We start from the raw sequence: 26,105 nt of genomic DNA on the forward strand, positions 1-26,105 counted from the left end.
CTATTTTAAAATCATGAAATAACTACCCTAGGTCTTGGATTTACTGCAAAGTGAGGAATACAGAAAAATTCATTAATATCACGAGAAATATTTTGTATTTTAAAAATTCATATAATTTGTAATTTTTTTTTATTAACTCGTGGTAATTTAGGCCGCATCGGGTGGTTTTTAACTGTGGGGTAGGGTACAGAAGGTTTTTGTAAACACGTGTTTTACTGTTTTAGTTTGGCAAAATTTCAAATTGGGTACCCGTAGGTTTCTGCCATGTGCGGTCAGGGGAAGGCGGCCTCTTTCTCAATACAGATGTCTGAGAAGTAACCGACGACTTAGTCCGCTCGGCCACTTCATCCCCCAATTTGTAATTGTAATACTAATATAGTAATACTAAATCCTGAACATTTTAACGATTCGACAAATTTCATCAAAATTTGAACTTATAATACAAAATTGTGATTCTGTCTTCAATATTTTTGAATTGTTATGAGAACAACTTATCAAGAACCGAGCAGCATTGCAAATTACAATAAGTGGGTTAATTCAATTTATAATCGAAATTTTAATAAATTATGAGCTGTAAGTACAATAATTTGCAAATTTTCGAGATTTCAAAAAAAATTTTGAAACATTTAAACTAATTTTAGGCTATTTAAAGGAATTTTAAATTTTTAGTTTATTTTTAGTGGTACATTATGCTCCATCAAAAAGCTTGGAATTGAATACAATCCCTCGTCAGTTAATCGTATAGCAGTTCAAGACATTTTTGGTTGCTAGTTGAAAATTCCAAAAAATTTTCAATTTTAACAACTAGCAATTAATAATTTAATGGAAAGTTTCTCCCACATAAGTTATTCTAACAAAAACATAATAATAATATTAAAAATACATTATTGTTTTTATAGACATTTGAACATATAAAATTCAAACAAAACAGGATAGGTATTTCAACAAAAAATAATGATTTTAGTTTGTTTAGTAATAAAAATATATTATTTGAAGGGATTTAAACTTTTCACCACTATGTATATTATTATTTATAAAGTAAACACAAACTCAATGAAATTTGAAAGTTTTATATGATTTTAAGGTATTTATATTTTATACCACAAACATAAGTAATATTATAATTAAATTTTCAATTTCAATTTTGTTGAAAATTAGTTAAAACTTCCATATTATTTATAGAAAAGTAAATTACTTATATCAATATAAATATATAATAACATATAAGCTGGTACGGAATCATTTTTCTTCTTGCAAAGATTTTTATGTGCTTAATCTATGTATATTTATTCAATGATGGTAATAAGGTTTTATTTTTCTTTGTGACATCGCTAGAAAGGGGCCGAATTACTTTATAGACTATAGTATAGAGATTAGAGGTACCTAATAGCAATGCACCTTAAGGGGATTGAAGGCGGTGATTTAATAAGGGGTCGCGTAAAGGCAATTTGATGTCTTATACGTAAAAACAAATAAGTGACATGCGATCCCCTTAACAATTGCATATGAGAGTGGTAATAAAATAATATAGTCAATATTTTAATTTTAATTTATTATTCAGACAATTTTTAATTTTTTAATCAAAGTGGGAATTACATATCATAGAATCTTGATTTATACCAATGTAATTAATAACTAATTTCTTTTGTGATCATGAAAATTTAGTAGTTAATTTTCTTTTAAATTATCCTGACTATAATTTTTATTTATAACTTAGTTTTGTGTAAATATTAGTGTACATTCTACAGATCAGTTCAATTGTACAATTTATTGTTCAATAAAGAAAATGATAAATTAATCAACATAATATATTACGTACAAGAATAATAATTATTATCATATCAATATAAGCTAATCACATAGGCTCAGGCATTTCTATATCTCTACATGTGGAGCTTTCTAATTCACGGCGAATGTCTGGTGTAATAGTATGATGTGATTTTGTTCTGAGTAACTTTAACAATGCTTTTTTCTGTTCAGAACTTATATCTGTCTTATAACGTTGAGCAAATGTTAAAAACGATTGATGCCACAAAACTGGTAATTCTCTGTCATCATGTTCAAATCTAATGCATAAAATAGTTATTGTATTAATTATAAAAAATTAAAAAACTTTTCACATTATCATACCCAAGAAAATGGAAAACAACTGCATCTACAACCCTATATGGAAGAGCATATTTTTTATCAAAAAGTATTCTGAGAAATATTGATGTAGCTCCATTATATTCCATCTCAGCTAATTTCAATATAGCTGCTGCTGAATGTAACATTGGGATAGAATTTTTGCCTATAACTGATCCAATAATAATCGCCTCTCGTAAAGTACAAGTACCGCTCTAAAAGAAAATAATATATATTTATTAATAAAAGGACAAGTTTGAAGTGTTACCATAAAATACCTACTTCACACAAGGGAATAAGTATTCCTTTCATGAAAGCTCCAGGTTTGAACAAAGCTTTTTTCAATGCTTGATAAAGATGAAAATTTAATTTTTTATACTCATCTATATCATCTCTAACTCTAGGTAGCAAAACAAGATTGTAGAATCTTTGAGCCATATTTTCTTTTAAATTAGATGCGAATATACGAATACCTTGATACATTGCTGCAGCACTCCATGTAGAAGGCTCTAAATAAAAAAAAAGAAAAATTAATAAATGTCTAAATGTTAAACAACTCAAGCGTAACTAACCAGTTATGTACAAAATTTGCTCCCAATTTCGCAGTTTTGGAATCAATTTGAATGCTTTAGGCAATTTTCCACTTCGATATGTGGTTAGCACTTGTTTAACACCTTTATACATCTGTATTACACGTGGATCTACATCTTGTAATTGGACACCTACAAATTATATTCAATAATACAAAATATTAATTATTATACCTATTTTTAATCAGAAACTAATATCATAGGTACCAGCTGCTATTTAGTAGTATTTTATTTATTTATTTTTTAATCATCAAGGGCATTTTAAAAAAGTTTGAAAACCTACTTTCAGCATCTGTAAATTGAGTTTGTATTTCAGTTTGTTTTTCAGTAATTTTTTCCATGATCATATCAGCTAAAGTTAATCGAGCTTCAGGTTTTTTAGACATAAACTTTTCTAGAGCTTTTTCATCATCTGCATTGATTTCCTGTAAAAAAAAAAGACAATAGACATACAATATATGAGAATTTTACTTTTATTTTCATTATATTTACCAGTTGTTCATAATAATCTTCATCTTCTCCTTCGCCAAACATTGGTTTTTCTTCTTCATCTTCCTCTGAATCAGATCCTGAGCCTAGTGATGTGAGTAGATTTTTGTTTGTTCCCTCTAAAATAATAGAACAACACATATATAATTAATGTTAACATTAAACCCATATAGTTAATTCAAATATTGTCATTCAACTTACCGCTTTCAGTTATTTCTTGCTTTTGTTCTCTTACTTGATCCAATATACGTCTGGACAGTTGTGAACCAATAACCTAAGTTATAAAATTATCCATTAATAAATTAAAACTTATACATTTATACAGCTATACTGTATACATTTCTCGAGTCAATACCTCTTCGCTTTCATCCTGGCGTAACCGTATCTTTGGTTCTTTCTTTTTTGACGCTACCCGATCACTAACAATCTGATCGGCCAAATTAGGATAAGGCTTGTCTACTCCACTCCTCATATTCTTTTTTTTTGTCTTCCCCATTTTGTTTAAATTTTAATATAACTAAGAAAAATACAATTCTAAAAAAGTCACGTGTGAAAAATTAATAAAATACTAAACTTGACACTTGTATCTTTTATCAATTATAATTTATAAATGATAATAATAACAATAAAAATTGAAAATAATAACATAACGTTATCACATTATGATTGGATGTTATCGTCACACTTTTCGAAGATTATCTTTTAAGGCTGAGGTTATCATTATAATTAACTCAAAACGGGATGATTAATCGACGCTTGGGATGAAAACTGTTCAAATTTAATCACCAATATACTCGTTAAAGTGTTAAGCAAACGTTTTCTATTAAACTTAAAATTTATTTTTTATTGTGTAAGGTTTTAAAAAATGTGCTTTTACATTGTTGAACGATAAAAATCAAATAAAGTTCAATAATTTATCAAATTGTTTACAATATATGTTATTTGGTCACACTGTTTCTGTGTGCAATAATACTTTTTTTTTTTATAGGGGTCGTCCATATTGTTTTTGTTGTGAAAAAATCACTAAAAATTCTTGTTATTAATGCTATTATCGCAAAATTCGCATATTTGTTTGTAATTAATGTGCGTTTTCTTTCGACTTAACATTTTAACGTGCGTTAATACGTCTCATGTAGCGTATGATGCAGACTCAGCTGAGCGTTTGTATTCGACGACGTGCAACAAGATCGTCAATACTCCATCGTATGTAATCTCGGTGAGTAACAATATAATATCCCAACACCAAAGCTCCATCTGAGCAAAACGATACTAAATTTACTAAAATTATATGCTAGTCAATCATGCACAAGACATTTCCGAAGACTACTATTAAGTTCTCGCAACGATGAATCGTAGTGCTGCACTATTGTTTTGTAGATCCGTTGTTTGAGTTCGTTCGTTTGAAGTTAACAATCAAATATTGCATGCACATTATGATATCATCGAAATACATTCTTCCTATAAATCTGTGTATTTTCCATTAATGTCTATCGACAGAATAACAATGATATTGTATGATTTAAAGTTCATACTTCATGTAGGTATAAAACTTACATATTAGGATTAGGTAGGTACTATAGTTTATCTTATCAATGCTTTAAACAGAACTTAAATTTTAATTGTGTATCAGAAGTCTTTTATAAATCAAATATGAATTAACGTGCAATTAATTTGATCAATTTTAATTTTATACGCAACTTGTAACCAAATTCTTTGAATTACAATCATACATCCAGTACTCCCCAAAATATCAAATTCAATAATTAAATATTTTGCTTATAGTTGTTGATTTAACCTAAAAATATTGTTTAGTTAATTACAGTCAATCAATAACTATTTCATAAGACTGTTAATTTATTAAGTTTATAACAGAAAGTGACAACCGTTATACTGTTTTATGTACACAAATTGATATATTGTACAGTTGCAAAGTACATTAATTATTGCGACTTATTGTTAATTGTTTTCAACAATAGGTACATCAAAAACAATTTAAATAGCAATTAAGTACTTATCTTCAGTCTTAGTACTTTAAGCTTTATTAAACTAGGTTATCTTTATTTTTATAAATATATTTGTAAAGTAATAATTCCTCGAATAATTCATATCAGAAATGTATTCTTGTTCTAAAACGACAAAAACAAAATATGACTAAGGTCTATTTAAATACAAAAGAGCATGCAAAAAAATAAAAATAATAATAACCATTATGAATTAAGTAAAACTGGATTACCGTGGTTTATAAATGATTCAGTTAATTTCATATCACCTAATCTTTACCTATAAGTCATTACTTTATTAGACTAATGAAGAATGGTAGGTAACTGATAAAGAATTTTACATTTTAAAATAACAAATTGAGTAATTGGAATGATTACGTTTTAAGCAACAGGGGATAAGCTGATATATGTTTGTCAGCTTGGCCTTACAAAAGGTCATATTAAAAAGTAATATAATTTTATAAAAACAAAATTTAAAAATACCTATTTACAATATGATAATAATGGTTAGATATATATAATCATATTTAATATATTTACCTTCGTGTTGATTCAAAAACGTCAAAGGTATAAGTTCAGAATCTGATTTTACACAAGTCTGTACTAATCAGTATTATTGCCAGTTTTTATTTATAATATTATTACTTATATACCTATATTGCTATATTATTCTTTAATTATATTTTGAATAGAAGTGTTTAAGAAACAACAATTTTAGCCAAATAATTTTCTAGTAAAGACTTTCCTTCCATCATTCAGGTAGTATTAAAAGAAAATTCCGGTTATTGAATTCAAGTGATTCGGCTTAATTAACTTTGCTGATTACGGTTAAATGTAAATTTATTCTGGTTGTTTTGGGTGTTAAAAAAAATCCATGAGATTGTCAATGCAAACGCCAAACTGATAAATCAGATTTTATTTTTACAGTAAACAATGAAAAATAAAATCATGTTAAATTAATACTTACCATTAATCAGTTCTTTTTCTACTGAAGAAAGATCTTGTTCATTACTTATTTTGACAAAACATATTTTTATTGTGGTTATTTTCGATTAAGAAGGTACAATTATTCTGATACATATTACATTGGAAAATATATCTACTTTTGTATACTTGCCTAAGATAAATCTAAAATCGTGGATACATAGATTATTTTAAATCTATTTTAATTTCTAGATTTTTATATTGAAACATTATATATAAATAAAATTAATTAATTCACAATAAAAATAATACAACAATAAAATAAATCATCTAATATTCATGTAATAATAATAAATAAAAATCAGTTAAAAATTTGAAAAGTCAGACCAGGCTTTAAACAGATCTAGGATCTACCTAGCCAGGTTCTATCTCATGATATTAGGAAAAAAAATCCCCTCGTAAATTAATTTAAAAAATAAAAAAAAATATCTTATAATAATAGTATTAAAAAAATATATAAAAATGAATTTATTCAGATAATATGTTGTTTACCCATCGTAAAATAATTCAATAATAAAAAAAATATCTTATAAAAATATTAGTGTTTAAAAAAATCACATTTATTATTTTTTTTTTTTTTATAAATACGCCTCAACTACCGGGGTTATTGGCTATTTATTATTTTATTTAGATATAAAAGATCTCTTTCTTATATTTTGACCTATTTGCTTTAAAAAATAGGAATATCTGCAGATTCATCTTCATCAAAACGTTGACATAAAATGTTTAATCAAATTTCAATTTTTTTTTTTTACTAGCTTTTGTCTTTTTTTTTATTAATTTCTCCTATTTCAGCCAATGCCATTCTTGCCTTGTCCGTTCCTTGACACATTATTGTTATCAGTTTCCAAATACTTGGGTGTTTAATGCCAACGAGATGTGAAAACCTATTGTTCCAGCCTTCACAAGCATTATTTGTTCTGTGTGGATTTGTTGATAGAGTTGTTGAATTAACATTCCATGATTCTGGTACAATGGTAGTATTCTTCTTAAAATTATATTGTTGGTTTTTCTGACTTTCCTGAACGTACCTCCAACATAATTTTCATCGAAATACTGTAGTAGGTCTTCTGCTCCAGTTGGACAATTTTGTTTTAAATAATTCATCCCCTCACATACTTTATCAACAGGGAGAAAAGCCAATCCATCCATCATCGCACAATATAAATTGAAGTTTTGGTCTTCCTTATATTGTTTACTCAATACCAGATTTTGTATTTTTCTGTAAGTGCTTTGGGATAAATGATAAAAGCACCCTCAAATTAAAATGTGTTTACCAAAAACTATGTTGGCAGCTTTGTGAACTGTGATTTCAAAATCAACATTAAAGTATAATGGATCTGGGTATAGTTCGCGATTGTTACACTCATTCAAAATTATTTTGAACATTTCTTCATAGGTGTTTTGGGTTTTACTTAAACTGGAAAATACATCATAAAATCATAGCAAAAAAAAGAAAAGGGGAGGGATTGATCTACCAAATTCCCTTCCCCCCTGTAAATACACCGCTGCTGCAACGGGAGACTTTTTTGCCGTGTGACTTTGTTACTGGGGACTTTTTTCCCGTTTACCCTATCTCATCATAAAACATCAAGTATTATTTAGAAATTTAAAAATGTATATTTTTCTATCTGTACCTACCTATACATTTAGCTTATTAAACAATTTATCAGTCAAAGAGACAAGTTCTAGAATTAAACTTTTCAACAAATGATCACCCTAGGGTTTCACAAAATAACATAACAATTATTATTATTGAACATTCTAAAATAAAATAAAACAATGATCTTTAGCTTCATTAATTTGTAATTATAAAATATACATAACTATAACCAGTGTAGCAAAGTTGACATTACTTATTACAAGTACTTAACACTTAAGCTATTAACTTCAGTGCCGCAATAACCGGGTGTGTCAAACATACAGGCCCAGGGCCCCAGCTTATAATAGGGCCTAACGATAAAAATTTAAAAATATCTGGAATGAAATAAATCAAAATCTTTTTTTATAATAATGAATAATGGAGATTGAACAATTGATCGATTTTGTTTTGTACACATTACTGTACATAAACGTTTCTTTTGTGGCCTGTATAACTGAAATTAAAAATAGTTAGGTTGCAATTGATTAACCGGCCTGTGTAATGCTTCTCAATTCTTGGTGTCTATTTTTGTCTGATTTAGCTGATACTATTGTCAAGTAAGAGTTGACTTCTATATTTCCTGATGTATTTATCGGTATTATAATTTATAATTATATACTAGTAACATCTGCTTCAGCTGAGTGATCATTTTCAAATGTTAAACTTTTAATATTTTTGTAACTCAAACAGACAAGATAGACTTTCAAGTATAGCTTTTCTTAATATTGAAATTTAAAAGACAATAAACTAATGCTATTGACATGGAAAATATAATAGTCAATTTTGCACACAAAAAGACGAGATAAATGAATTTCTTGAAACGAGTACATATTAGCTTATTACTGATCTATTTTTTTTTCCAAGTTCCTATAGTTCACTATTAATGTATTATAGTGTGTACATTTTTATTTGATAATAAAATTTTTTTTTAAAAAGTACAAATTATTACATTTATTATTTGGTAAATACATAGGTATGTGTCTTAATTATGCTAACATTATTTTGTATGAGTAAAAACTTGAAATTATAATGTATGTTTCAAAATTTAAAAAAACTTAATTTTTAACATTTTTTTAGAAAACTTTTAGTTACAGTTCATTAAATAAAAATAATTTAGTAATATAAGTAAATAGGTAGGTTTGATTTGAACAGATAATACTAAAATTTTTCTATTTTCTAGATGGGTTCCACATTAATTTAACTACACGCAGGGTTCACTTTTTTTTCATAATTTTGCCAAGTGTTGCCAATGTAATTATATTCATTCTAAGTACTTTGTAATTTTGATTCAACCCATGTAGCTTAATTACAATATAAGTAACATAATTTTGAATGAATACCTATATTTTTTTATATTGAAACAATCTCTAGGATTATTTTTAATACATTAAATTCTAAGCTTTGATAATTATATATCCACATTAATGCATTGTTCAATGTTCAATTTTCATATGAGAATTGAGAATACAAATTTGATATATTATATAATATATATATATATATATATATATATATATAAATATAGTTTATTATTTCACAGCTTTAATAGTTTTATTAATTCGGATTTGAAGGGAACGAATCCCATCAATATGATAAATCAGTTTTAAAATATAAGTTTTGGATAAGTAAAACCCCGGGTAAAACTATTTTACCATAAAAAATAACTTAGCTATAAATATCTATCTACTTAGTTTGTTTACAAATTTTTTAAAGATTTTTTTTTAAGTATGTCGTCTCGGATGACCTGATAAGCGAGACTACTACATATATTATATATAAAGTCTATGTAGCAAGTTAAATATTATTACTGTTCAAATTTATGTTGATTTTAAATTAAAAATTAGATTTTCAGTGTATTTAATTTTTTAATTATATGTTTTCAGACTATGGAGATAACAGTTTTTAAATAAAAATAAACTGTAAAACAGTAAAAAAAATAAAGTGGAGAAAAAAAATGGAACAACAATTATGGATATGGATGTGGTGTAGTATTGTATTACTTCTAACAACTTGCAGTTGTGCTAGCCACAAAAAATACGAAGAAACCAAATGCCACTATTACAACCAAACTTCTTGTGACAAACATAAAAATGAAAAAGATTGTACTAGTGCTATTCAAAACTGTAAATCTGGAGAAAATGATAAACCATCATATTGTTATGTTGTTTGGACGAACAATACTAAGACAAATAAACTAGAAATTAATCTTAAGGTAATCTAACATAATTTTTATAGAATTGTGTTTAATTTGATCATGTTTTTATTTTAATTACTATTTATAGGGTTGTTTTTTGAACAATGTTGAATGCCAAGGCCAAAAACAATGCAAAGACAAAAAAGAAGAAATGAAACCTAATGGCTTAATGTTTTGTTGTTGCGAAGGTGATTTTTGTAATTCGGAATTTATGTGGGATCCTATACCTACAACTCCTCGAATAGAGACTACATGTAAATAATATACATATAATATAATTTATACAATCAATTTAACAATAAATACATTTTTCTATCTTAGCTGCAAAACCATTACGTGATGAGAATGAATTAATACATACTATAGTGTTTTCTACCATACCTCTGGTAGCTGTTGCAAGTATGTTTCTATTTGTCTATTGGGTATACAAACGAAGAAAAATACCTCAATTTTCTCATGTAAGTACATTAAATATTCTGTTTCTTTGGTAGTAATTACTTTTTGTTAGATAAAATATTTTTTGTCGTGCCTGCACCAAAAGTTTAGTTTTTGGTTGAAGCGCTGGAAAGCGACCTTTTTCCATCCAGCTGGTGGTAAAGTGGGAATTCCCAAAAGTGCCAGATTTTAAATTGGAAATCCCCAAAAGTGTTATTTGTATCCCCTGCACAACCAGCCACTGATCGATTAACGCAGACACGTGATAAAAAAATTGTATGTATGGCTCGTGCAGGATGGAAATTTCAGTCTTGGGTGAAATGCAACCCTCGCACTGACATAGCTCACTTTCCGCCCCCACCACACAATATACTATTTTAATTATTTAATAATTATTTAAATAATTAAATAATTATTTCTTAATAAATATGTTTAATACAACTGCTCTAATAATTGTAATTTTAATTATTATCACGTTCACTGTGTATCGAAATGTTGTATACCCCTGTGCTAGTCAATATGACGTGTTATTGTAGGCCTAAACATAAGCGTGCGCACGGGGCAGTCATGGTAGGCACTTGACTACTCTGCGAACTCCCCCTCCCCCCCCCCCCCCCCATCAATATACAATATTATTATTATGATAATTGATAGTCAATCATAAAATACTTTTTTACTATGGTAAATGTAGTTAAAAGAGGTTACCCCAGTCAAATTAGTTTTATAACTTAGGTATGAATATGAATATATACATAATATTGTGTGTGTGTAAATGTGTTATGTACTTATGTATGACTACTCTACCAGAAATTCTGCACACGCTTATGGGCTTAAAAATAATAAATTTGAGATACTCATTTCACATGCATATTCAGTAATAAACACTGAACAAAGCTGTTGACTAAAAAGAGATTAAAACCTAACTGTGGCCAAAATAAAACTTATAAAAAAAAATTTAAAAATTATGCCTTAAAACTATTATCATTTTGTGGTATTAATATATAAGATATTAATATTTGTATTGTATTTTAGATTAAAAAACAAATACAAATTGTAAATTAACCCACACATTTTTTAAGAATTATAGTAAGGTCTGTAATGTGTATGAATAACAATTTGCACACAACTTTCTATTTTAAGCATATTCTGTATTTAAATAATTTCAAAATCCAGAAAACTTTGTTTACCAATTTTTTTCTTGGATTTCAGTATCTTCTTAATTTAAATTATTCCATACTCTATGATTCAATTCAATTAAAATTATTATTATTTTTATAAATCTATGATCTACTAAAAATAATTTAGCTTAATATTAAAAACTCGAAAAAAAAATTCTTTAGTATCATCATTGTACTAATTATTCAATAATCAATTCATTACCTTTTGTATAGTCATTCCTAATCTACAATTCATGCATAATTAAAAAAAATGTATTGTAATTTACAATTGGTTTTTTTTTTTTTAACATTACTTACTTTGGAATTTAAATCTTTAGTGGGTAAGTTAAGTTAATGATGTACATCACACAAACTGTTTGCTTTAATTTTGTTTAATTTTGATACCAAATTATTTTCTGTGTATTTAGGTTCCGTCGTCTGATAGCTCCCACTTAGGAAATTGTTCTCCAATACTTAGCAATCGTCCAATACAACTCGTAGAAGTGAAGGCAAGGGGTCGCTATGGTGCTGTTTGGAAAGCTCTTCACAAGAAAGATACAGTAGCTGTTAAAATATTCCCTCCTCAGGTAACAATTTTAATATTATTATAATTATTTTTTTTTACTAGTGTATATTATTATTTTGATTTAAGGATAAAAACTCATGGTTAGTTGAACAAGACATTTATCAACTACCACACATGCAACACGATAATATGCTATCCTTCATTGGAGCTGAAAAACATGCTAGTGTTATTGAAGGTGCCAAAAATGAATATTGGTTGATTACCGCTTATCATGACTATGGATCATTATGCGACTACTTGAAATCTAATATATTAACTTGGGATCAGCTTTGTCATATTGCCCAGTCTATGGCTAGGTAAAATATTATATACAGTTTGTTTAACATGGTTTTTAATCACTATTTTGTTCAGGGGTTTGATGCATTTGCATGAAGAGATTCCATCGGAACGTGCAGATCACTATAAGCCAGCCATTGCTCATAGAGATTTTAAGAGCAACAATGTTTTATTAAAACATGATTTAACTGCCTGTATTGCTGATTTTGGTCTCGCTTTGGTTTTTCAGCCTGGCAAGTCGTGTGGTGATACACATGGGCAGGTAATTACCCATTATTACCTTCAACAATAAAGGATAAAATTAATTTTTATTAATTATCTAGGTTGGTACGAGAAGATACATGGCACCAGAAGTACTAGAAGGAGCGATAAATTTTTCCAGGGATGCATTTTTAAGAATAGACATGTATGCATGTGGATTAGTACTATGGGAATTAGCAACCAGATGTACAGCACAACAAGGTGCTATACCAGATTATAGGTTACCTTTTGAAGAAGAAGTTGGGCAACATCCATCATTGGAAGACATGCAAGAATGTGTAGTACATAAAAAACTAAGACCTGCTTTTAAAGATAGCTGGAAATCACATCCAGTAAGAAATTATTAAAAAATTATCTTAAAATATTGCATCTATTAATATATGACACTGTTAAAATTATTTTTAGGGTTTAATAGCTCTGTGTGATACAATGGAAGAGTGTTGGGATCATGATGCCGAAGCTAGGCTGTCGGCATCATGTGTAATGGAACGCATTACATGGCAATGCCGTCAATATAATGGAACAGCTGTAACATCGTTAGCACCTTAAAATATTTTACTTGTATAATAGCATAATATACATGCAACCTAGCTTCTGCAGAAGAAGACATTGGTGTTTCCTTATATGTAAGTTAACTATCTAAGTAACTTTGTAAACTCCTTAATAAGTAATTTGATTGTTGATGTACAAAAGTAGTAAGTGAATACCTCCAGACCACCCACCGCTTCCCTCATCAAATGTTTTCTTTTTAACTTAATCAATATTATAGATTATGTTTTCCATGTTCGGTGACAATGTCTTGCGTATTATTATTCATGTAACCCTTCCATAAACAATATTTTCTATAATTATAGAAAAAACCCTCGTTTAAGTTATGGTAATGTATAATCATATACAAAACAAAATAGGGAGAGATTCTCCAAAAGAACAATCACTTACTACTTAAATATATTTAGGTATATATCAGTTTTTTTCATTAATTGTCTTAAACAATCCAGAGATCATACTAAAGGAGGATCTGAAATAATTGTATTCTGAATATTGGAAAAAAATCAATTTTGTTGGGATTTAGTTTAAATGATTTAAACAATATTATTAAATACATTTTGACTAATACAATTTAATTACCAGTAATTTGATATATTTGTCATACTGTTGTTAATTCAGTCTAAAGACAACATATAAAATAACTTTACTTTTTTAGTTGTCAATATTTTTCTCATGAATTTTCTTATTTGTGTCACACATGATGTATGTATAACGTATACAAAATATTTTACTAAAATTGATTTTCTCTATTTGTATGTGTATCTTAAATTAATACCATTATAGTTAATAATTATTATATTCTTCTACCTCAAGTTATCCACCCTTATATATATTAAAAAAAAAAAAATGTGCCAATAATTTTAAGGTGGTATTTACTGAGTGTAATATGTATATTGTATATAATATTAGTCAAAAATAAGTTTTTAATTGTATTTATTAAACGAGTTTATAGGAATATTTGTTAATTGTAACAAATCTAAATGTTTAAGCTAAAAATAATTACTTAACAACAATACTTTCACGTCCTAATTTACTTTATTATTCATAGTTTTTGCAAGTTTAATTTTTAGTTACTACGAGTAACTATGTTAGCATAACGCTTAGTTTTATTGTTATAACAATTATTGTTAATGTATAAAGGGTGCCTCGAGTAACTAACAGAAATAATAAAATGTAAATTACCTGTAATTTCTTATGTATAGTTAAAATAAACCTAATAATATATTGTTACCTATGCCAATATTAGTTTCATAAACAAATTGTACAATATTTTTCATTTGAACTACCTAAATTAATTGCAATTTATATGACATGTTAAAGTAATAAAATATATTAATTAACAGAATAAAGAAAATCTATTTTATCGAGCACCCCTTATTTTTGTGTGACGGGGGGAGGGGGTAATTATTTTTAGCATAAACTCAATGTGGTTTTCTATAACAAATTACTGGATATTTTAAATATTTTTAAATTTGATAACTTAAATAATTCTCAAATTGTATTTTTTATTTTAAAAATACCAACAGGCTAGTGAACACACGACAAAACAAATTTTAAATTACAATGAAAATGTAATAATAAGAATACCTACTGTTTCCTCATGTTCTGAATTATACATTATTTAAACTTGTAAATTGTAGCTAAGTAACTATTTCACATCATTTTCATTTTCCCTCCCTTGGACTCGTTTCATTATTGTTGCCATGTTATATTTAATCTTAATTTAATTTAATCTGTAAATGTGCTGTATTTTATTTAAAAGAATATATTAATATAATAATTATGTTTAAGGTTCTAAAATGTCTATATAAGCCTAAAACGAAGTTAATGACACAGGTATTGAAATATTATAGCTATAGGTATTATAGCTAAGATATTATTGTATAATGTGTAGATATTATATAAACAGGGCCGGCCAGCAGAAGCTATGGGTGATGCGAGGAATTGCCCAGGGGGTCACCCACAAAAAGGCTCAGAATTCAAAAAAAAATAATATTTTTATTTTATTTTAAGATTTATTAAAATACAATTTTACATTTTAATTCATTTTTTTAATTACCTTTTGTAATTATGAGTTATTTACTGAAATATTGTAAATGATAAGTGTAATATGCATAATCTAAGTTATAACACTAATAATAATATTTTACAGATATCATATATCAAGCTATTATTTATGATAGTTGATAGATACTTTGAACTTATTGATCTTGATGGTAACATTATAATATAGGTACCTATCAATTACCTTAAACTATTTCTAATAAAATTAATGTTAATTATTTTTGGAACAAATAAAGTTTAGTTTCAAGTGGCTTACATTTTGTATTTGTTTGTAGCCTGATTCCTAATGTGTATTTAGCCCCAAAAATGATGAAACATCCAAACAGCCCAACAGTCTAAATAAATTAAATATAAATAATACTGGACTAAATTGAATTGTTCTTGTTAGTGGATACTTACACGAATAAAAACGTATCATGTTAGAAAATTGGAGCGGCCCTGTATATGAAATATTATAAATTCATATTTAATTAGCTTGTTTATATTTGAGATTACATTATGAAAATTACTTAAAATGAAATTAGTGTAACAATTTTAGATTTTTATCTGTCATTGTTGTTAATTTTTGTTGTTTGTATTTGGCTATGTATAATTGTTTAATCAACTACATCTAGGTACTAATATTGTATAAAATAGTTCCTTTATTATAAATAAATCTCTCTCCTTTTTTATTTGTATTTTATAATTTAAATTATTATAATTTTTTTTTTGTTCCTTACAAAATATTTTATATAAGTTAGTACAATTACAAGCAAACTCCAAGACTGCTGCTTCATACACAATAGTTGTTTACATTCAAAAATAAATCTGCACATATTTTTTTTTACATGATTAACTACATAAATAATGTACATAGAAAAACAGAAAAAATTGTAAAGTATTTACATTTATATTTTAAACATTGTTAAAGAGTGTTTAATTTTTTTATTTTTCAAATAATGCAGACTTTATTTTATTACAACTATTACATTTATATGACGTGTAATACCGATATGTTTATATATGTGTGTACCAGTGAGTGTGTGTACGTGCATTTATGTTTATGTGTTTAATATAATGTAAAGCTTATAATAATTTTTGTTCTCCTTTTTTCACGGTACAGGGTGTGGATATTTTGAAGGTTTTGTTTTAATGGATGATTTGTTGCCAATTAAATTAAAAAACTAAATACAAATTTGTGAAAGAGGGCAAAAATATTATTTTAATCAAATAATTTTTATTTTTTAAATTTTTTGTGAGTTACCTTTTTAATGACTCACTAACGTCCTTGTAGCATTTAAAAAGACATGCAAATTTGGATAATTATATTCCTTGATTGGTCCAAAACAATATTTGTATACAAATGTAATGTCATATTTTCATTAAAAAACTAAAGTAATTAGTATATTTATTTCATAAATTAGTTATTAAGTTTTTAAATAGTTGAAATGGAAAAATATTTACCGATTTATTTGTTTAATCGAATTGTAAATAAATTAATTGTGTGTGTAATATAATTAGATTTAAATACCTAATTTGTTATTTTTTCAAATCAGATCATTGTCACTTTCCGACAAACTAGACTTACTGCTGCTGGAATCTGTACTATCTGATTCCTCATCCACTAAAAATGACAATCAAATATTCAAATGTGTTATCTTAGAGTGGTTACAACTTACAACAGTAAATTGCATTGTCTATAATTTAATTGCCTGAGCACATATGCATATATAGTATGGTAAAAAAAAACCTAGACTTATAAACTAATGGACAGCGCATTCCACCTCAATGCTATGTGATCATATAACCATATAACTTGGAGAGTAAGAATATAAAGTAGTTAAGAAGAAGCCTACATAAGAAACTGTATACTTTTTACTACTTTGTTTCTTTTCTCGCTCACTCTATATCGTACCCCTGACTTCTCTCTCCATGCGCTGTCCATTAGTTTATATGTAAAAAACCCAATTGAATTTTGATTATATGGTTAAAACCTTAGTATCAACATTTATTTTTGTTCTTGTAAAAATGACTGAAAAGAACAAATGAGTGTTTACACACAAACTTTGTTTTGATGAACAGACTTTTAAGAAAGTTAGTTATTAACTGTTAAAAACTTTCTTAAAAATTAAAAATAGCTTTGTGTCAGCAAGCATAAATAATAAATATTATTTTTATAATAAATTATGATTGCACTTTGCACATTTGTCCCTCAATTCCAACTGTGTATTTTATAATTTATATCTATTCATTGTTTTGGGGCGATTGGATTTAATTGTATGTGTGTTGGATGGCAATTTACTGTTGCATGATATCAATATTTATCAATATTTTTAACAGATATAATGCAGTGTACTCACTCGTGTCAATTTTTTTTGTAAGTAGTTCGCGAAATGTCATCATTGTCTCATTTGTCTGTTCAAAGCTCAAAACTATAAATTATAATAATGTATAACGACATCCAAATATGTACATTTATGCAGTTTAGTATTTTACTTGTGTTGCAGAAATCCAACGCAGTACTATAATTTTTAGCCACCAATGCACTATGCATCTATAATATTATTAAAATATAATGTTCTACTAGTATTTTGTTTTAATTTGATAGTGTCTTAATTAAGATTAGTATTACTTTTATGAAGAAATCCACCGGTGCTCTTTTGGGTTCAGACATTTTGTTTACAGTACATTTTTAGTTTGTGTATTGTTTATGCGTACATAGTTATGTGGTTTCTATAGAAACAAATTACCTCATAAAGTCATGAAGTTAGTTACGCTCTTTTATCTCCCTAATTATGGTTATGTACAAGTGTAATATTATAATTATTATTACTATAATACTTATAATTATTATTTATGTATGTACATTGTGCATTTTTTAGTTTTTACTGACATACATTTTAGGGTATCTACCTTAACCTTTAGAATATCTCGGGATATCATGAGAAAAATGTCCATCTGCCTGTTGGTTTACCTGTTCCCCTGTGCTAATATACTGCCAATAATATTATCATCATTGGTTTTATGAAAAACATTACTTCACAATATTTTTGTCCTACCAGCGGTAGATCCAGGGCTTAATTTGGAGGGGGGGAGTACAAAAATTGACTAAACATAGTGTAAAACTAAGGGAAACCACGGCGATTCGGGGAGAGGGTGTATTGTTTGTATTTGAATGTTCCAATTTTCTGACGACGCTATTTAACATTTTTCCAATTTTTTTTTCACAAGGTTATACCGAATACACCTACGAGTGATCTATTATTCACAATTTAATTTTATTCGTCATTACAGACCAGTTATAATCGTTTACGCACTCCGTCGTAAATAAACACTTGCCGAAATTACAAACTACAAATTAATATAATAGTTTTAATATTATAAGAGTTGTATGGAAAACACCGATCAACTTATCTTTATATAAATTGCGTTATCGAAAAATGACTCAAACTTGTTACGATCCGCCCGACGCCGAACGGGTTTTAATGGTTTTCCGCACACAGTATTTTATCTATTTTTATGTTCTGTATTTGGAGATTACAAATATAAAATATATTATTATTTACAATATAAAAATATATCTATCGTTAATACTGCTAGGAACATTTCAATACGTTTTCATTAACCATTTTTTATATTTACTTGCCGATCGCATTAAACGGTACAATTTGAATAACATATCATCGTCCGAAGGCGAAATAAACAACTAATCACGGGCGAAGCTGTGACAGGACGGCTCGCGGCTAGTTAAAATATAAAATAATATATAATTTTTATAAAATGATTGCAAATATAATTTTGAAAACTATTAAAAGTACCTACCTATAACTGCTATAAGTTAGAATTTGTCAATAAATTATGTAAATTGTAATAATTATTATATTTTACAAATTGTATGCAACTTATACTTTAAATAATTTTCAAAATTATGTTTGCAATCATTTTAAAAATATTATTTTATTATTTAAATTTTTTTTTATTGATCTTAAAAACAACTCGGCAGCAAAGGCCATTAGTTCACAATTCTTAATAATAATTTAGATAATATACATAGGGTTCATAGATACAATTATATTTTGTTAATTAAATTAGTTAGTTTAAGAAATTTAAGCGTTTTTTTTGTTCTGATCAGGTTGTGGTCCGAGAGTTGAGTCGAGGGTTTCGGTCAAGTTGAGGTCCATTCGCTCCTGGTCGTAAACATGACATTCAGTCAAGATGTGTTTGACGGTGAGATGTTGGCCGCAGGCTTCACAGAAGGGGGGTTCGTCATTGGACATGAGATATCCGTGGGTAAGTCTAGTATGTCCTATAATAATATTATTTAAATTATTATTATTTATTTGTATAATTTTTTTATACATATATTTAATAATTGTCTATAAGTATAACATACAGACTTAAAGTATATAATATTAATAATTATTAAATTTTATGTTTTGTTCGAAAAGGGCAGGGTACGCGTACGTTTTTAGGCAAATCCTTACTTTGGAGGTATAGTAGGTATTTGATCGTATTTGATAAAAAAGAAATCTTTATTTGACGAATACCAGCTTGTTCTCTTCAGCGCCTATCATAGGCGGATATTTGGTCACATCCGTGGGGGGCTCAACATTTTTGTCTTATCTATTAGCGTAAACATACATTTTAAACGCTTTAACCTACTAACTAGTGGCTACTCAGTACTCCTACTTTATTCTAGCAAAGGCACCAAGTATATACAGGTATATTAAAATACACAATTTATTTTGACATCTAGTGTGGTTTTGTTACATTCAGGGGGGCTTAAGCCCCCCCCAAGTCCCTCCCAATATCCGCCTATCGAACATATTTTTTTTCGCCTTCAGGATTTATAAATAGGTAATCCCACCAGGACCAAATTGTCGCATTTTATTTTCGATGAATTATTATTTTTAAAAGGAAACAAATAACAAGCCATATTCAAAATAAAGTAAATGAATAATCCTTATTATTATTATTATTATTATACATTAGCATTGAACATTTAAACATACCAAAATAACCATAAATCGATACTTAGTACTTTAGTAGTTACCTACTATAATTATAGTAATAAGCTATTGACTGTTGTTTATGCTGACTATTTAAAATAATATATACATAATTATTAATTATTAATTGCCTTGTAGAATATTATTATTTCTAATGAGTTCATACAAAATATATAATGTGAATAAATGTAAGTTAAAAAAAAAAAACGTGACTATTTTTTTAAAATTATATGTATCAAAAATCTAAATACTAAAAATATAAGTTTCATGATAGGTACTCCAATTTCCAAAGACAAATAGTATCAAGTATCTTGTATCTGGTATCTTGATACTGATTTTTAATTGTTCATTATCTATAGATAAGTAACTATAGTGTGGCAATTATTCCCATTTCTTGATAACAATATTGTACCCGTTCACAATATAAATTCTCGACTATTTTGTGGGTTGACCTATTTTTTTCGCGTCTTCAATGATTTATCATTGCTAGTTACATTTAAAGACACCCCTCCGGCCCTCCGCCCTCCCAACAGCTTAGCGCTGATCCATAACAATATACCTCTATACCTACCGCTGAAACGGTATAGACTATCGAAAATTCGTTTTTTTCCATCCAACTAACCCAAAGGCCAAAAACCATAGATTACCAATAATAACATTGGTATAGGTAAGTATACATATATATACCTACTTTTCTGTTATAGTTTAATACTTAGTTTATTATTAGAGCCTTATATTATACAATATATAGCTACGTTAATAAGGTATAAAATCAACGCAAAATATTATATTCGGTTGTCTATTATTTTGCTTTCAGAATTTTGTACCTCCTAATATTTACTATTTAGGTATATAGAATAAAGGGTATTAAATAAAACACCACTGCAGTCTACGATAGCCACCTCCTTCCCACCAGGACTTGGGACTTTTTCATACTTACGATTTATTTGTATTCAGTTAGATATTTGGTCCAAAGGAATCTGTACCATTACCAGTTATGTAGCCATGTTAGTATAGGTGTATACAGGGTGTTAACAGAAAGACCAGACAAAAAAAAATTGTGTTACTTGAATGTATGACAAAAATTATGAAAATTATATGGTTAGTAAATAATTTAAGAAATATACTCAGGAAATTGCCAAAAATAATATTTTGAAAAAAGTTATTTTACGTTCTAAATTAATTTAGGAGGCACCTATACTCAAAAAAATATCGATAGGTATTTAAAAAAATTCTAAAAAATAAACTACTTGACTTGGATATATGTTTTTACCATAACATTTTTTCTTGTTATCAGATTTACAAATTGTCTATTTTGATATTTACCAAAAAATTTAAATCAAATTTTTATTTTCAGTGTTCAAAAATGTAAATAATTTTTTTTATGTCATACGTGTAGCGCAAGTGACTATAAATTATACATACAACATTTTTTTTAAATATTGATTAGATCAAAAGTTATTTAATCTATCAGGTCCTTTTGTTACACCCTGTATAGTAGGAATTTTAATACCTACCTACACATTATACCTATACGTGGTAAATGATGATTCAGACGTAAATAATTTTTAGGCCAAGTACACTTTCTAAACGACTTTTATTACCCCGACCTAAAATTTTGCTTACATGCAGTTACCTATAATGAAAACAATATTCACTTATTCGTGTTTATAATACACCTATATAATATACCTATATATTTACCAAAAAAAAAATAGAAAGTGATTTTGTTTCAAAGAATTCATTTAGCTCCTATAGTCTAGTCGCTGTCTGGTAGAAACTGTCGTTTAAATATTAAAACATGAATTATTGACTGAAGTCATTCCTATCTTTATCTTTTTAGAATTTTATTAAACAAACCTCTTACCAAAGATCTATAAGTATAAGACCGTTGATAAAATATACACTATACGTACAGTACCTACATGGCTATACATAACAGGTTTGCAAACGCACATAAAACTTATAATTTATACGTCTTGACCTGTTATTATTAGATAGGTACTGTGTCTTAACGAAATTATATTATAATTTATTATAATACTTTAATTACTGAATGCCATTTTGTTCTTTATAAATTTATAATGGTTATTAAATATTTATATAATCATAAAAGCGCGTCACACTCGAATGTTTTGTCTCTGTCTCAGAGACGTATGTACAACAAATTCGGGTTCAGCAACACCGATTCTGTGTTGTTAGATTAAATATTATTGACTAAATTAACCTTTAAATATTGCGAACTTTATGGTAAGGACGTTATCTGTGTTTGTGTTTTTTTTTATGATATTCCAATTTTTAAACGAGTTGTGAGTGAAACATCATTGTTAACCAGAGTGCGTTAAATAATCCTTAACGTGAGTTGTACGTAGGTACAAATGTAGAATATTGCAATTTAACTGGACATAACTCGCTTAGTAATTAAAATATTTTTAAAATATAACGTACAAACGCAGATAACATTCTAATCTTTAAGTTTGATGATTTAAATCAGCTCGCTTTTATATTAAATTTGATCACACAAAATTGGTTCCGCCGAACGGAAATTTGCGATGTTGCAGGTACTGTTGAAAGTGAACAGGAGACGACACGCCATGCTGATTTGAGTCCTAACCTCATCGATATATGCCTAAATTGTATAACATTATATAATTGTATTATTTAGCCCATATAATTTACTGTATTATATTATTATTATTTGTCACTCGAGTTTGTCCCCGTGTATATTATTTTCTATTTCATTTTTTTGTAATTTTCAAACATTTTTGGAAATTATTTACTCATAATTGTTTAAGTTTATTTTTTATGGTACCTATAGTACTTACTAGAAGTAGTATGGGCAAATATGTATCTTAATAATTATTAAAATAAACACATTGTGTTCGAATGATTTTTTAGCACATTTAACATGCTACCCGTGTCACACAAAAGGATAATTATTCATGCCCCATGTTCACACAAACCAATCATGCACATCCCTTTATTTCTTCAATATTGCATTCTAAGTCTAATTTTTGGAATTTTGAAATATACCTATATAATAAGGATTAAGGATTATAAGGACTATGTTTTAAAATTCTTGAGATTTTTTAAATTACTTTACTTGGGACTTGTTGTGACCTGTAGACACAAACTTTTGTTTTTAAAACCACTTTTCTATTGTTAATTATTTTGCGGATCATTTTTCTGAAAAATTTGAAGTAGGTACCTACCTAGGTATCAAAATTAAAATTCGAACGAGTAGTTTTTTATTTACTCAACTTTGTGTACTAAAGGTCTAGGGATATAAAAGTTCCATGGTGATGGGTTTCAGAGATATGGGGGCTATGGTAATCTGAACATTTTAATAATTAATATTAATCTATTAACATTTATAATTTGTAAAAATGGTCAAGTATAATAAATACTTGATCCAATATTGGATTTAATTTATATTTTTGTAAACTTATTATCCTTAATACAAACATTTTAATAACTCAAAAACAGACTCAAAAACTACTAGTTTCGTATTAATTGCATCAAAATGTTCAACAAAAAAAATGATCAACTAAATAATTTAAAGTAAAAAGGGGATCCATTTGAAAAACAGAAGTTTTTATCGCTACAAGATACCCTTAAGTAGAAGAAAAAATCTTAATACTTTGATAATAATATGGTCTTCACTCTTTAAGTATATTTAAAAATTACAAAAATTAGAATTTGAATACATTTATTACTAAAGGGGGGTGAGCATGCTTGATGAACCGTCTGTACCTATATGGAAATAAAATTGTTCGTTAAAAATGTGTATAAGTTAGGTCGGTGACAAGGCCAGGATTTTTATTTGGGGAGGGGGGGGCTGATAATCTGCTTACACAGGTTGACTTCACTAGGATCTCCCATAAGTTTAACGTACTGATGCTGATGTTTTGTTTTAGGTTTTGGTTCCTGTACGGCTTTTTTAATTTTGAGCGAGGGGCGTTTTGAGATACCGTTTTCTTCGTTCGTGGAGTTGGCCTATACCCACATTAACTTATTCGACTTAAAATATTTATTGCCTCCACCAATAATTTGCAAGTCTGTAATAAAATGTTTAATGTATAGGTACCCTGCACAACACCATTTCCAAAAACTGTACTAAGAATTAAATGTTGGTGAATGTTTTCGTGAAATTAATCCCAACTACTTGTTCAACTGTTTGCAACATGTATTTTGTAAAATATTTGCACGGGTTCGTAGTGGATGGGACAATAGAGGACGAAAAAAACAACTTTCGAAAACACCACTTAAAAAGCGGCTGAGTGGGTATCGCTCTGCTGTACAGTAGGTTACAAGTAGGTTACTGTAATGGATGATGTTAAATTTGAATTCAATGAAATAATATCATTGTATAAGAAAAACGATTCTGAGTGGAAACGGTTTGTCAGCCTATGATATTTTATATTATATTAATTATATTGTTATTATATTAATACTGGTTCCGATAAGTTGAATTAATATTATTTGCATATTATCATAAATAAATATTTGAATAAATTAATAATATACTCGAGCAATTTCATCTACCCACGAATAATATTTTTAAATTACAAAAAAATAACTAATATCGTTATTATTTGTTATTTAATATATAATTCCGTGGTCCAAATTTAAACTATTAAATTTAAACTATAAAATAACTATAAAAAAAAACGATATTTATATATTTTTTTAGATTTTTTGGTTACACAATTAACCACCTACGTTGACCCTTGTTTTAAATTTTTTATCTTTAGCTATAAAAGTTAAACATTTTATACCTTTTTAACTATGATAAAATATAATTTGTAAATTCTCAATTTGATAAATTTCGTCAACATTTTAACTTTAAATATGCTTATAAAAAAAACGTGCATAATATGTGTTTTTAATACTTTTAAACTTCTGTTGTAATAATATATCAGGAGCCTTGTATTTAATTTTCAAGCTTTTTGACCCAACGAATAAAATTTTATTGATATACATAAAAAAAAAATCACTAAAAAAATTAAAAATTTAAAATGTCCGTAAACCGTGAACTTATTTTTTCATGAGTTAAGGAATGAGTGGTAGATATTGCAAGTCAATGCGAAAAGAATTAACTTGAGTAAGTTAAGCTAAGACAACGACCTAACGTCAAGATTTTAAGAATGTCAAGTTATATAAGTTAATAGTTAAAAAAAACAATCTATACCAGCTATTTCTAAATGTTTAAAGTTAATATGGAGTAAATGTAAATTATTTACTTAACTCTGTTGAAATTAAGTTGATTATTTTTTTTAAACTATTATCTGGATCATTGCACATATTATATTGTGATTGTACAACTTCAAATTTTTTTGAAATAATAACCAAACAATAAACACCTTATTAAAATTATATTCTATATACTATCTGTTCCTTCTTATTTACACTATAGCTGAAGTGGCTATAATTATACTTTTGTGTCAACTGAATTAAATCGTCGCGAGAAATATCTACATATTTGTTAATCGCTTAATATTAAAATCATATTGTAACAAATACCTTCAGCGTGAAAACAAATTAAAATTAATTGATTTGTCTTAAATCTTAATAGTTACGGGTATAGACACGATTTTAAATAATGAGAGGTAAACATTGGGTGTCGGGTGAATTAGACCAGACCTCAACCTTTTCATATCCACGAACCACCTATTCGGTTTGAACATTTTCATGTACCACTTGACCAAATAACGTTTACTTTTTTGCTTATAAAAAATGAATACGTTGTTTTACATGCATGGAAAT

General features: G+C 27.4%; 3 protein-coding genes across 3 annotated transcripts; 1 reads left to right on the forward strand and 2 right to left on the reverse strand.

Annotated features, from left to right (window-relative positions):
* Nucleotides 1-1,749: 1,749 nt before the first annotated feature.
* On the reverse strand, nt 1,750-3,820 carry LOC132942432 (bystin). Its single transcript, XM_061010789.1, has 8 exons — nt 3,559-3,820; nt 3,405-3,477; nt 3,207-3,322; nt 2,998-3,139; nt 2,697-2,846; nt 2,407-2,633; nt 2,131-2,339; nt 1,750-2,066 (listed from the first exon to the last, which is right to left on the reverse strand). Exons 1-8 carry the CDS (start codon nt 3,697-3,699, stop codon nt 1,856-1,858), a joined length of 1,269 nt encoding a protein of 422 aa, XP_060866772.1. The 5' UTR covers nt 3,700-3,820; the 3' UTR covers nt 1,750-1,855.
* Nucleotides 3,821-4,182: 362 nt separating this feature from the next.
* On the forward strand, nt 4,183-16,865 carry LOC132942431 (activin receptor type-2B-like). Its single transcript, XM_061010788.1, has 9 exons — nt 4,183-4,419; nt 9,713-10,041; nt 10,112-10,277; nt 10,345-10,481; nt 12,044-12,202; nt 12,268-12,497; nt 12,553-12,739; nt 12,801-13,070; nt 13,144-16,865. The coding sequence occupies exons 2-9, from the start codon at nt 9,784-9,786 to the stop codon at nt 13,285-13,287; spliced, it is 1,551 nt and encodes a 516-aa protein (XP_060866771.1). The 5' UTR covers nt 4,183-4,419; nt 9,713-9,783; the 3' UTR covers nt 13,288-16,865.
* LOC132942433 (uncharacterized) lies at nt 16,819-18,055 on the reverse strand. Its single transcript, XM_061010790.1, has 4 exons — nt 17,963-18,055; nt 17,827-17,884; nt 17,691-17,762; nt 16,819-16,954 (listed from the first exon to the last, which is right to left on the reverse strand). The coding sequence occupies exons 1-4, from the start codon at nt 18,002-18,004 to the stop codon at nt 16,878-16,880; spliced, it is 249 nt and encodes an 82-aa protein (XP_060866773.1). The 5' UTR covers nt 18,005-18,055; the 3' UTR covers nt 16,819-16,877.
* Between the last annotated feature and the right edge of the window lie 8,050 nt (nt 18,056-26,105).

This window comes from Metopolophium dirhodum, chromosome 4 (assembly GCF_019925205.1).
Source record: "Metopolophium dirhodum isolate CAU chromosome 4, ASM1992520v1, whole genome shotgun sequence".
Taxonomy (NCBI): Eukaryota; Metazoa; Arthropoda; class Insecta; order Hemiptera; family Aphididae; genus Metopolophium; species Metopolophium dirhodum.